The sequence below is a fragment of the Gastrolobium bilobum genome, unplaced genomic scaffold (genome assembly GCF_033153095.1).
Source record: "Gastrolobium bilobum isolate Gb01-03AN ecotype WA unplaced genomic scaffold, APGP_CSIRO_Gbil_v1 utg2307, whole genome shotgun sequence".
In the NCBI taxonomy this organism is placed as follows: domain Eukaryota; kingdom Viridiplantae; phylum Streptophyta; class Magnoliopsida; order Fabales; family Fabaceae; genus Gastrolobium; species Gastrolobium bilobum.
Genome location: NW_026897512.1, coordinates 182,625 through 197,486, shown reverse-complemented (window position 1 = coordinate 197,486; position 14,862 = coordinate 182,625). Strand labels below are relative to the sequence as shown.

Below are 14,862 nucleotides of genomic sequence, written 5' to 3'. Positions count from 1 at the left end.
AAATTATTAATTTGCATTTAAGAATGATATTTTAAAAATGAGTTTAGAAGAAATTAATTGGTGTATAAGTTCAAATTTATATAAATCAAATAAACATCTTTGATGAAAAAAGAAAATTCTTTGTCTCTCATAGATTTTATGCATATAATATATTACTAATATCTATTTATTACTTGCTTTAACCAGGCATTTCCTAAACGCCTTGTACAAAGACAAGCTTCATTCGCGCGCTTATTCTTCTTGGATCATATATGACCTCAAACGCCCTTGTCTTCCTTTTTACTATCTAGACTCTAGATTAGATTGCATTATTTATTTGTTTGTTTGCTTCTACTTGAAAATCGATTATATTGCTAAGGAATCTACCAAGCTTTCAGGTGAGATGTTGCATGTCTTCCAAAAATGTATGTTCTAACAAAAGTCTCTCAAGGATAAAGCAAGTTTGGAACAAGTGGGTCAATAGATGATTCTGACAAGGAGGGATACTTTATAGTATTTAACTCCCATGTATTTTACCTTAATTTAAGGTTATCACAACTCGAAGAAAATGAGTATCAACATTAGAATTAGGTAGCCAATGCAGTTACTTTGCCCCGTACCAGAATCTCAGGATGAACAATTATATTCCAGAATATTGCCTACCAGGAATTCAGAGATTTATAACCTTGACGTGGAGGACACAGAGACCTTCAGCAATTTTTTAAATACATAAACATCCTTTAAGATCTATTTCTATAAAGCAAACTACTCTTTAGTCATACATGTTGAGGTCGCATCAAGCAAAGTGTTTATGAGCTTCCTAACCAATACAAAGATATCTGTGGAAAAGGAACGAATAAGCTCAAGTAAGTAGGGCATTCATGAATACGTTTATAAGTTTGCATCTATATAAAATGATAAATGCATTAGGTAAGCCAACATATACATGAGTACAAACCACATATCCAATACTAAAATTGATCACAGCAAAACTTTAAATTAATTAGAGTCATAAGCTTCACAACTAAGAGATCTGCCACTTATGAATAGCAGAGACATTTGCCAAAACAGACATGAGACGTAGTTGAAAAGTGTACTCATCAATGCACAGTTTGATCCACGGAGTATAGTTACTTCCAATGCCACACCCTCAAATATATTAATCAAACACCAATAGTCAGTATTTTCAAGCATTGGGAAATAGAACAATGACAGAAAGTAGTCCTCATTCATCAGATTTACGTTTTCATGTATGGCATTATGAGCATTGTCAAAATAGCTGAAAACAAAACAAAACACTTAATACACATTTCAAATATTAACACAGCAAGTCAATTTGAAGCGGGTGTTAAACTGCAGGTAAAAAGCTACTTAAACCACCAAGAATTGAGTTTAGCCTTCGTGATGGGAAGTTCCAATTCCAAGGCTATGTGACTGACTCATGCGAACCACACCACTTACAGATAACAATCATAATATCAAACTATAAATGATGAAGACCAGGGCAAGTGGCTTAAAGAACACAGAAAACATTAAATCAGAAAATCAATGCTGAAGACAGAGGGGAGGGGGGAAGAAGAGCATACCGTAGCAAGTATGTAAGAAAACACAGAACTGTTATATATGTTAAGTGATGCCCAACGAATCAATAATTCAAAAGGGCAACAAATTACAAAATAGAACTGGAATTTGTCGATAAAATTGCTTTGGACAAAAGGCTGAGTTAATTTTAAAAAAAAATTAAATACCAAACCCAGCAAACTTGTTTCATTATAAATGCAAGACAGCACACTGAAAAGCAATACCAAATGGACCTCAACAAGGGGCATATTCTTAATAAGACAACAAGTTTTTCGGTGTGGTAAGAGCTGATCTTCGATTTGCACTTAGTAAGTTCCAAAAATCGATGTTTGTTTGTACTAGCCCAGGAATGTCATATTCTCATACTTCAGAATTGAGATTAATACTAAAGATAAAAGACCATGCTTCCTCAAGTAAATGCCTACACAAATAGCAAGGATGCTCCCAAGTCCCAATAAAGGGATCATAAAAGTTTCGTAAATAAGTATGAGCTAGATTACCACTCATCTTGCATACAAATTGACTATTTCAAAAAGTAATGGCGGCGACAATGCAGATGGTCAAAACTACTGATCCACACATGACACATACCAGGGTGTTTAATAACAACCATATTACAATACACTTTGAGGTTTGAAAATTTAACTTCTATCATCTAGATCGGCAGCAATTACAACATTAAATTGGCCAATTCCATCTTCAAAAACAAACAAATGCAAACTTCAATTTTGCTACGAGTAAAACATCAAGGTAAACTAGTTTCATTAAGTTATTATATCTCACCTCAAACTCAAACCTTCAAAAGCTGCATCTTGTTAGCAAAAGCAATAGCAATCCAATCAGGCTGAGCCAGAGACCACTGCAACTGGTTAATTTCAAAACCAGCAGAATACATGGACAAGGGTTCAATCCCAGTTGGAGCAGCCACCGTTGGCAACTCCCAAATAAGAGCCTGTGTATCATCCCCAGCAGAACAAATATGCCTTGAACTATGAGGAGCCCAAGCAATTGCATTCACACAACCACGATGCCTCTCCAATTCCGCCACCGGAGTGGTGGGTGACCTAATATCCAAAATCACAACTTTACCACTATCCATCAAAATAGTAGCCATGTACCTCAAGTCCCGCTTGTTCCAAGCCAAACGAAGCAAAGGGGTATCAGGTTGTGGACTCTCATAGATAATGGTGGAATGCTCCTTGTCCCTCAGATCGAAGATCCTAACAGACCCATCAGCGGAAACCGACGCAAAAACCCTTGCTTCACCCCAAGCTATGTCGAAAACCTCCTTATCATGTGCAATAAGCTGCGTTTCAACGACACCCTTTTCAATGTCCCAGATGGTGCACGTGGTGTCAATGCTTGATGTTCCGATTCTTTTCGGTTCGATGTCGTTCCAGTCGAAGGAGGTCAATGGGGCGCAGAACTCGCTGCTCTTGCTGTTGTTGAAGAGGGAAATGGCCTCGACGGAGTTTTCGCGAACCTCCCAGAGACGGAGGTAGTCGCCGGAGGTGGCGAGGAGGTCGGCGGAGGTTTTCCGGAGGGAAGAATGTGCGGCGGGGTGGAACATGAGCTTCGTCGGTGGGTAAGGGTGGTCGAAGGAGAGAGAAGGTTGAGCTCCGATGGAAAGTGTGTCGGGGTTGAAGGAGAGGATATCGACGCGGTTTGTGTATTCCTCAATGAAGCTTCCAACGGCGAGGCGTTGTGGGTGAGAGTGAGAGTGAGGGGTTGGAGAGAAGGCCATGGCGTATACAGGGTAAGGGGACTCATAGGTTACGCAGTTTTCGGATCGGAGATGGGATTCTTGGGGGGAATTGTCCATTTTCTCGGGAAAGTGACGGAAAATTGGAGTAAGGAATTAACTTGCGCGGTTAGATAAAGTTAATTATTATTATTATTATATGGGATGGGAGGTGGTGTTGTACTTCGTTTTGTAACTGCCGTTAAGTAGCGTCCTCCTGCGGAGAAGGTGCAGAAGAGAAAACTGAAAAGTTAGGTGGCAGTTGAGGTGACGTAGTCAACGGAGAAGACTGAAGGAAAATAATAAAGATTATTCAACGCCTTCGCTTGTCGTTCGTTGGTTTAGAAAAAATTTCCATGCTTGTGGATGCATTTGTGGCACACAACAATTGACGAGAAATTTACATTTCAAACACATTAATAAGATTTTTGGGGGAAAAAAAACAATCACATGGGCCAAGGCCTTAAAGAAATAGATGAAATCAGGCCTAGTTTTGTTAGGCCCAAATCGTTTTGAATATTGGGTATGACCCTCGTGGTGCCATTTGAAAGTACAATATAAAGGGAAGGACTTTGCATGTGCATAGTCCAAATGCCAAGCAAACAAAGTGTGCAATTTAGAGCGCACATGAGCCCAGAACGATGAAATTAGGAGTGGGCCAAACTGATAGGTCCATAGTATGGAAGGATGCTATAAATATGCTCCCCAATTGGATTTGCTGCCACGACATCGGAACGATGAAACAGCAACGAATGAGAATGAATGTTCTAGTTAGAGAAAAAAAAAACAAAAATTAGATAAAAACTTTGGTAATTTATTTTAAAATCAAGTAAACGAGTAATTTGATAAAAAATAAAACACATATCATATTATTATAACTGAAAAATACATCAAAAATTCATGTATTCATAGAACTAAATAATTTGTTTCCACTTAAAAGATAGTAGATTCGATCGTGAGAATCATAACTCTTAAAAAGAGCAGAGAATAAAACCCCATACCGGTTGATATGTACCAAGAAGAAAAGGAGGGCAATTGGTATTTAGACATGTGACATGTATGTGTAATATTGTGTCGGTGGTGGCAGATAATTAATTGATAGAAAATGTTCATTCAGACACTGCCTTGTCTGCAATTATCTCGTGTGCGGAATTTTGTAATGTCCTTCGTGACCATCGTAATTCTATCGTTCAAAAATTGATACTTGTATTAAATTTTTTATGGAAAAAGTGTGTATAATTTTGAAGGATGTAAAGTTGTGTCATTTTAAGAGAGAGAAAGAGATAGATAAAGGAGGAGAGAGAGTTGACAAAAAAAATAAAGTTGTGGGTCCTACCTCTTTGTGAGAGTGAAAGGATGTAAGTTGTGTAATTTAAAAGTATAGACATTTTTCCCATTTTTTATTATTATTTTTGTGTATTCTCTCTCCTCAACTTTTTCTCTATTTTCTCATCTCAGTTCCATCAAAATTATTTTAATCCGAAACCACCTTAACTTCGCTCCTCGTGTGCGCAGGAAGAAATTTAGTTTTATAGTTAGTTACTATTGTAATTATTTTTAGTTAGTTTGATTGTACTTACTTAGTTAATCTTTATTTAATGTCTCATCACATACAGTAATATATTTATGTAATTTTACCTTTTCCTAATCAATACAGAAGTTTAGACTTTTCCACGCTCTTTTCCCCTTTTCTCTCCATGAGTAGGGTGTAATATTTAGGAAACTATCGTATTATAGAAAAATAATTGCATAGTCTCTTTTTCTCTTTTCCTTTATTTTCTCTTTCTTCTATTTTTTCTTCTTTCTCTCTACCCAGCTCACATGAGTCGAGATCACTCAATATTTGCTCCGTGTTATGAAATATCATTGTTATTATCTGCTGGATTGGAGTAATGCAAAATGAATCAAGTATCGTACGTTATATCCCAAAAGATTTTTTTTTTTTTTTTTGATAACAATATCCCACAAGAAATTTACTTGTATCCATTTGCATCTAAAATTAGAGAGTAAAGAAAAATTAAATGTAAAAATGAAAGTGTGTTAAACATGCTTTCGGTGTGTATGCACGTCTACTATCTTTTTTTAGAAGGATTTAAAATCTTAAATTTGAACTCATTCCGAATTGAATTAATCGCAAAACGATAAGCTAACTGAAATATTTTTTAAAAAAAAGTCTATGCGCATTTTAACTTTTTTTTGTTAGTCTTTTATCATGTTTGAGTTTGGTTTAGCTTGAGTTTAGTTAATTAGCTTAAGTATAAATTAATTAAATTAATTTACTATGTGAGAGATTTAAGTCATTAACTACTAATTGATAACCTTTTCTTCAATATGCTCATCTGCATAAGCCACGTCAATGCCCTTCGCACACGCAACTTTTCTCTCAATAGAATTTCACTTTTCTCATCTCTCACTTCATCTCAAATCTCTCTATCTTGTTCCTGAACATAAATAATGTTTTTGGCACAAAAGGGCGAAGTTAATCAAGTAGGTAAGGGTTGACTGACTTCACTTCATCCAGCATTGCTGTCCTGTGATAATGAGAGAGTGATGATCGTTTCATACTCCTTCGGATAATATTGTATTTTTTTGGAGTTACCCAACCCTAATTATTTCTTTGAGACGAGTTAGCTCTCTCCGGTATCCCCACAAGCTTCGACTCTTTGAGCCGACTATGGGACTAATCCGGAGTGCGGGAGAACAATGATGGCTAAAGGTTCAGCCCCCTCCCCAATAATGTATTCACCGGGAATCGAAATATGTAACTTTTGTGGTATATAACTTATAAGTTAACAAATAATAAAAATATGTAACTTTTGTGGTATATAACTTATAATTTTTACGAATTTGTAATTCTACTGTTTAATATGTAATTTTTATTATTCAGTTTATAACGTTTAACATAAGATGTGTATTTTTTCAATAAGATAATTTTATATTTATGTTTTAAAGAAAATACCGAATACTCACCTTAAAGTGTTTTAAATTTAAAACTTTGGTGTACAGTTACAAAAAGAATTTTATAACATGATAGCCATCTAATCAAACATTTAAGTTCCTCGTCAGCGATGATAATTGTCATACATGGAAAATTAGATCAAGCAGTTTAGTTAAATGGGAATTAATTTTTTCATCTATTATTTAATACGATCATATCATAATTGAGAATTTTAATTATTAATAGACAAAACAATAATGATGATTTTATGATTTTTCATGTCAATATTTTTTCATTCTCAACTTTTATCATCATTTATTCATAAATAATTAAGATGTACTTCCATCACATGCATTGTTGTTAAAATTTTAATTTATCACTACGATTTTATGTTTTTACAATTTTTCTTCATCAAAACGATTTTACTAATATTCCAAACGCTTTTACGTTTTTACAATTTTTTTACATTACGATTTTATATTTTACGATTTTTTAATTTTCATCTTATTTTACTTAAGATCTCGATTTTAACAATATTGATCACGTGTTAAGATATTTCCGAAAATGGCACATGATGAACACGGTTAAAATACAGCTGAGCTGGAAATGGCACACGAGGAACACAGTTAAAAGACTAACATTATTTTAAAAAATTAATAAAATACTAACATTGAATGAGGACTTATTGCATCAATAATTAATTTAATATATATAGGATTTAATGTTTCTATAATGAATATAGATAAGTTATCTGCATTCACTTCCAAAACAACGTTGTTTTGAGCTGAAAGGTTAAAAAATTATATAAAAATTACTATTATAATCCTGAAATAAATTATAATTACAAAAAATTCTTGATTTTCATCTCAAAACGTCGTTGTTTTGGACTCAATATAAATAACTTATCCACATTGACAGCAAAAAAAATGAACACACACCACACACACACATATATATATATGACTCATTTATTTATATTTATTTTATTTGTTTTTAATGTTATAAAAATCCAATTATTTTTAATTCTAGCGATGAAATTTGTACTATGAAGTATGAACATTTAACCTCCAAGGGTAGCTCAGTTGGCAACTGAGCTTCCAAGGGTTTGCTTGAGTCAGGGGTTGAAACCCTGCCTCAAACGAATTCTTGGAAAATCTATAAAGGTCAGAGAACGTCTCTTTCTCCTCGAATGGAAAATTAGTCTCATCCTTTCTCCGGTAGTGAAACTCAATGTTCCCGCTGTTTCAATGAGGGACTAGCTTACAGGACCGTACCCCGAGAGAAAGGTGACCAGAGGAGATTCAACGAGGACATCTCTAAGTTATACTAAAAAAAGAAGTATGAACATTTACTCTAAACACTTGGGAAGCACTTCTTCGAAGCTAGTTACTGGTGCTAGCCAGTCAACAGCTTGTGAGGGGGAACAAGCTAACCAAATGGGCAGAGGAGCAAGGTCGAAATAGCATTGAATATTAATATTTCTTAAGGGGCTCAATCCGAGAATACACCCCATAATTATACAGCTCCCTTAGTACTTGATTTTCATTTTTTTTAGTTGATATTAATTTCTCTTTAGTTACCATTACATTAATTCACGAATATCTGTGCGGCGTTAAAAAGTATACTGTTTACCCATGTTGCGTGGCTTGGAGTGTGACAATTTAATTAATAAAGAAAGACTCAGTTTTCAGCGAAAAAAGAAGACTTAAAGTGAGCATTTATAAGGTCAGGATTACCCAAAGAAATAAAATAAAATGCCGTAAGCATATTCTATCGGATTTCAACAAAAATATGGTTATAATAAAACTATATATCGTAGTAGTGCCAAAAAGAATGACAGTTTTAATGTTATATTCGTTTTGAAATGAACATTTACTCGAATAAGGTGTAAGGAGCCGATAGAATTGCTGAAATGTCAAGACTATTGATTGGTACGTACTTGGCCCACAGCTGATTTTCAGTGCTAGTTTGTGCCATTTGTTTGTACTTTAAAAAAAAAAGTAATTTTTATCTCTTTCTTATTTTAGAAGTCTTTTTTACAAAAGTTAAAGCTATTTTTAGTTTTATAAAAATATTTAGATTTTGAAAAAAATATTTGGCTTTTGACTTCTGCTTTTTTTAGAAGTTAAAATTTTTAACTTCAGAAAAAAGTAAGTTTTTGACTTTTTTTATGACTTCTGCTTTTTTTAAAAGCAGACATCCAAACGAACTAAAAATGAAAAATACTTTTTTTTAAAAAAAAACAACTTCTAGAGAAAAAAAAAAAGCTCATCCAAACGGGCTCAAATTCCTGTAAAAATTGAACTGTCTAAACAATTTTTTATTTTATTTTTTGAAAATTGTAATTTTATGGTTTGAAGTGTCACTCTGTCTCATTGAACTTAATTAATAAATTTATTCATCTCGAGTTATTTCTCGTTGTATAAATAAATATTATTAAAATCCATTATGTCATTGATTCATTCGGAATACCAATTTAATAGATTATTAGTTCAATTTTAGTGAATTATTAACTAAATTAACTAATTGGGATAAATATATTAAATATATGTAATTTATATTTTATACTCAAGATTTTATAAAAATATTTAAACACTTAAATATACATATATGTATTGCAATTTAGGAATTTTGGTTGTGGGTAATAGTGTAAAGATCCAACATTTTACTATTTTTTTTATTTTTTAAAAAGAATTGTATGATCAACGGATTTAACCGATTTAGAGAAAACTGGGCAAGTCACCAATTTTTGCCGAAAACCTATCGGGTTGAACCGATTTTCACTGGATGAATTACACGCTTGATTTATTGACTTACTCGAACCGGTTGCATCACCGATTCACTGATTTTTGAGTTAACACGACAAGTCCAAGCTGATTTAATAACACTATGGATAAATGCCTTAGAAAAATTATCCTTAATTTCCTTTATATTTTTGTCATTTTTTTAGTCAATATGTTGTAGATTCAATTCTTATTTATTGTAGCTGATTTAGAGTGTTTTTCGATAGGCTTTCAGTTTTACAAAAGCTGTTTCTTTTTTAAATAAATCCTTCTAATTTTTATTTTTTTAGTGTTTGAATGTTGGCTTTTGAAAAAAGCAAAAGCAAAAAATTGACTTTCTTCAAAAGCTAGATTTATTTACTTTTGGAAGAAGCGTAAGCCAAAAGCAGCTTGCAGACTCTCGTAGACGCATCTCACCCCTTATGACTCCAACATCTTTCACTTGCAGAACAAAGTAAAGTTCTGATCTCATCTTTACTTTGCCCATATTATCCTTCATCTGAACATCAGCATGCACTGCTTTACCAAATGTAGCAAGTGGTTCCTCGTCCAGACCTCTTTGCTTGGTCTTAACAACCTTTTGCGTCAAAGAGCTTGTGTTCCTTGACCTAGCACGACCCATGGACTAGTATTTCTTGACCCACCACCCATTAGAGGGGAAACTTGCTTACAACATCTTCATCTCCATTAAAAAAACCCCATTTTTTACTAATTGAGCAATAAACACTCCAAACCCCGATTCAGAAGAATCCCCAATACAATCCATGCTTTCTAATTCATTCAAATTCCAAAATCAAACAAAATTTCAAATCCAGTCTTCTTTTCCACCCCTACACCAACCAAACTAGGGGTGGCAACGTTGGTTGAGCCCGGCGGGTCAACTTGCTAACCCGTCAAAACGGAGTGGGTTAGGTTGAGGTTTTCAACCTACTAACCCACCTACTTCAACCCGTCCTGCCTTGAGGTGGGTCATAACGGATTCAACTCGTCGTGGGGCGGGTTGACCTGCCGAGTTATAATTTTTTTACAATTAGGTAGTATTTCATTAGTCCTTAAATTTTTGTGATATCTAATTTTTTTTTATCTTAGTACTTCCTAAAATAAATAAAGAATAACAATTTTATTTAGACAAATATAGAGAAGTGTGAAATAAAATAAAATAATATTTTTTTATCTAATTTTTTTTTATCTAATTTTTGTGATATCTATATATAAATTACTAAATAATGTTTGACAAATATTAGTATATATTTAAGATTGAGATTAAAAAATATAGAAAAGTGTGAAATAAAATAAAATAATATTAGAAAAATTCATAAAATATAATTTATTTTTGAATTTTAATTAAATTTTTTTATTGGCGGATTGGTAGGTTGACCCGCCAACCCACCATAAAACGGGGTGAGTTCATTTTTTGAACCCATATTTTTTGGCGAGTCAACCCGCCTCGCTCTGTTTTGACGGGTTAGTGGCGGGGCGGGTCAACCCAAATTGTCACCACTGAACCAAACAATATAAACAAAAAAATTTTCAATCAATCACTGATACCCCACATCACAAAATTTTGAAGCAATTATCCTATACCAAGATAAAAAATTCTCATTTATAGTAAAAATGAAGAAGATCACCAAACCCAGATAAACATGCACAAAACTGAATCAAAGAGGTGGTGTTTGGTTGGAAGCTTTTCAGCGGATATCTATGTTTCTCAAGTATAGCTTTTAGAAATACCATGTTTGTTTCAACGTATTTTCACCAAAAACCCATCTATCCAATTTGTATGGATTTATAAGAAACATAGATATCCGCACTGTTTAGAAACCCAATTTGAAGGTGAGATTTTTCGGAAAACCGGTTATTTGACTTTTAATGCACTGTTGATTTCATAAAGTTACCTAATTTTTCCAGTAAAATTTTTCTCCACCAAACAACTTTTTTTTTACATTTTTCTACCTATCTCACTTTATCTATTTTTCAAATCATTTCTCAGTTTATTACATTTTCTTAGTGTTCCAAAAAAAAATTCTCAACCAAACGCCCAAAGATGCCTGCGACATGTTTCACTTGCGTAACCCTGGTAGCGATGTGGGGTATGAGGTGAAGTTTTGCAGCATTGAAAAGGTGGTTAAAGGTGAGGGCTTCGAACTCAGAATTGGAATGTGATTTGAAGATAGTCTCTCGCAAGGGAGTTGAGAAGCATGGCGATGGTGGCGACAAAGGCATTTGAAGAGTCATGGTTTTGTAATCAGAATTGGAACGTGGGAACTGAAAAAAAGAATTGGTCTCCAAAATCAAAGAGGAAAGGGAATAATAGTTATTTTATACTTAAAAAGTGTTTTTTTATATTGACATCTAAATATCTTTTTTATTTAAAAGCATTTTTTAAATATTACATCCAAATATAAAATAATTTTGACTTTTAAGAATATTATTTTAATAAAAGTAACTCAAAAAAAGTCATTTTTTCAAAAATCTATCTACACGGGCCTTATAAAGTTTAAAAGACGAGGCTAATAATGTGAACATTAATTATAGTGTCTGATAATAAAATTTTAATTAGAGGTCTATATTTTTAGAATTGATTTTTCTACCATATAATAGAGTTTGAAAGATTAAAATAGAAGAAGAATAGATCCAATATGTTTCACATATTCAGCATTTTCACCCCAAAATAAAAAATCAATTTTGGCATACTTTTCTCTTTTAATTCTCATCTCCAACAATACGGAGATCCAAATACTCTCTTAACGATAATAATTAAGGTTTATGGATATGAATAATTTTTCATTAAATATGATTTAACAAATACTTAAATTATTATTTACCATGTATAAAATTATTTAAAATTTAATAAAAAATAATATGATATATTTATATATATATATATATATATATTAAAGAGAATGTTATATTTATAAATTTTTTGTTTGCAAATTATACTATATCTGACCGGTAATACATATTATAATTTATAAATTTGTAAAAAAAAAATCTCAATATAACCCTACTTATATATTAAATCTCAGTTTAAGTATTTAAAAGATACTTTATTAAACTATTATGAATTTCTCAAAAGGTCAAATCTCATGTGATTCAAATCTGTTTCCTAGTAGTAAGTAGTAAGTACTGTAACAGATTCTATCACGTGATACGAGGTTAGTGAAAGAATTTCACCGATATAAATAAAAGAAAATATTACTTTTTTTTTATGTAAGATAATTTCTCTCATGTTATCTTATTTCGATTTTTTCACCTTACTTTTTCCTTTTTTTTTATGCAATGATGGAACTCACCTATTTTCTCTCCCTAACATAAAATAATTATCTTATGTAAAAAGAGAATAATAAAATCCATAAATAAAACAATGATAACAAAAGAGTAGATTAAAATAATTAAAAATTGTAAATTTATATGAAATCCGTGATCTCATGTCATGTGACAAAGCCTACTCCCGCGTGCCATTTGGAGGCATTGAAGTTCGCAAGTACTAAACTAAAATAAACATGATATAGATGTAGGTGAAATCATAACTATATAAAAATAATAAAAAATTATACTCTTATGTCACATAAGATTTTTTTCTCATTTTATACTCACATAAAAAGACGTGTTTTTTTTTCTTTTTTTTTTTAAAATTGATGGACCCCACTTAATTTATCTCACAACATGAGATAACTTCTCTCATACAACATGAGAGAAGTAAAATCCAAAAATAATAGTAAAAGTAGAGAAAGGAAAATATTAAAATAAATAATTATAAAATTATAATTATTAGTTTATCTTTATATAGTTGTGATGTTGGAAAAAAGTGTTTGTCAATTTAAATGATATAAAATTATGTCATTTTAAAAGAGAGATAGACATAAAATAATATTTTTTATTTAAAATTTAAATTAAAAAAATATCACCCATTTTCTCTCTATGATTTTTATTCCTTGTGTCTATCTCTCTCTTAAAATGACATAATTTATATTCTCTAAAAGGACAACATCAAATCCGTTATATTTTTGTATGATTATGTCAAAAAAAAATTCACCTTCTATTTTCATTGTTGGATCTGGAAAATTATTACTATACGAGAGCGTTTAATTGAGGAGAAATTTTTTGAATACTAGGAAATGTAATTACTAAGGAAAAGGTTGGAAAGTGAGTTTGGTAGGAAAATGTAAAAAAAGTTGTTTGGTTGGAAAAAAATTTATCGGGAAAATTTGGTAAATATTATAAAGTCTATGTTTGGGTTGAGTTAAAATATTAATGGAAAAATGAGTTGTAATTACCAAAATACCCCTTATTTTTTAAAATTTTGAATCACATATGATACCGTTTTACCTTTAAATAGTTTGGTATGATAATAATTTTCATTCTTACTTTTGGTGCTATTTACCTAGGAAACTCAAAATACAACATCACAGTTGAGAATATCTTGCCTTCATTATTGGAGAGTTTGACATGCAAATCAGTTTGTTGGGATAATAGTTTAGGTAGGCAAATGATGAAAGTGAGACAATCAAACATGGTCAAACTACATTTCTAATTGACTTTTACCCATCTATCTCAGGGAGTGGATCCTCTTATGTGTAAAAGTGATCATTTGATCATGTTATTTGATAACAACCACTCATTGGAGATGAGATAAGAGAGAAAAAATTATATAATTTTTAAATGAGTGGTTATGATCAAATAACATGACCACATGACCATTTTTTTACATGAGAGGATTCACTCCCTCTGTCTTGTGAGACCAAACACATCCTACATGTAGAAAATCTAATCCATCTATATCATGCTCGAAAACTGTGCTGCTTGTATATAAAAAAACAAGCGGAAAAACACGCTACCTAGGTGTGTGTAGTATTCGCGTAGCTGTGGGCGTAATGAATGGCGAGCAGCAAGTAGACTTTGTCCGACATTAAAAAACGTCACGGCAAACGTCATGTGTTGACGTAAAGTTCATGATGTTTGAGAAGTTTCACATGCATCATCTATTCAAAAAACTGCCAAAAGTAATAGCTGTACTGGTAGGTTTTAATTTTTTTTAATATTAATTTATCAATTTTTATACGTTATCTTTAAAATGTTTATAAAAAATATTGACAAATAATTTTTTATATTTTTCTTAATAACAAATATATAATAGGTGGTGTATGAAAGGATAGTGATGTAGAAATAACTTGTTCCATTTTTTTTTTCAAAATTCTTTTATGGAAAAAGCATAGTTAAATTGAATTGAATAGGCCAACATTTTTGTTTTGGGGACAGCATACAAAAGTGACGCCTGGGGCTCCATACTTTTGAACTAACACTACATAGAAGACTAGAGTAGTCAATAGAAGGTAGATGAGCGATATTCTTATTATCAAATTTTTTTATTATCAATTCACTATTTATCTAATAATTATTGGATCAATATTTTCTTTTTTTTTAAAAAAAACTTTTTAACCTTCTCTCTTTGATTCAATGGTGATTAAATAGGTAGTAAGTTAGTAGTAAAAAAATTTGGTAGTAAGAATATCCTTCCTCTAGAAGGTATATCTTAGGCCTTGTAACCTTTGCTTTTAAAAAACCTTATGAGTAGTTGGTAAAGAAAGACGAATATATCATATAAAAGATTTGTGAATATTTCTAAAAAAAAAATTGATTTGTGACCAATTTCATAATGTAAAGAAGGAAAATATTTTTTCATGTTATTAGAGATATCTTATATGATGTCATAGAAATAAATATGTGGGCCCTATTTTTCATAAAAATAAATAAAATTAAAAGAATTCACGTATTTATCTCTATGACATGAAATAGGATGTCTCTAACAACATGTGATTAATAAAACCCTTTAAAGAATC

General features: G+C 31.8%; 1 protein-coding gene across 3 annotated transcripts; it reads right to left on the bottom strand.

Annotated features, from left to right (window-relative positions):
* Positions 1-506: 506 nt before the first annotated feature.
* LOC133307540 (protein TRANSPARENT TESTA GLABRA 1) lies at positions 507-3,448 on the bottom strand. Of its 3 annotated transcripts, none has more exons than XM_061508063.1 (2): positions 2,344-3,448; positions 507-818 (listed from the first exon to the last, which is right to left on the bottom strand). In XM_061508063.1, exon 1 carries the CDS (start codon positions 3,380-3,382, stop codon positions 2,351-2,353), a length of 1,032 nt encoding a protein of 343 aa, XP_061364047.1. In that variant the 5' UTR covers positions 3,383-3,448; the 3' UTR covers positions 507-818; positions 2,344-2,350. The 3 variants fall into 3 exon arrangements, with proteins under 3 accessions (XP_061364047.1, XP_061364048.1, XP_061364049.1); XM_061508064.1 differs by lacking the exon at positions 507-818 and adding an exon at positions 833-1,128; XM_061508065.1 differs by lacking the exon at positions 507-818 and adding an exon at positions 1,123-1,258.
* Between the last annotated feature and the right edge of the window lie 11,414 nt (positions 3,449-14,862).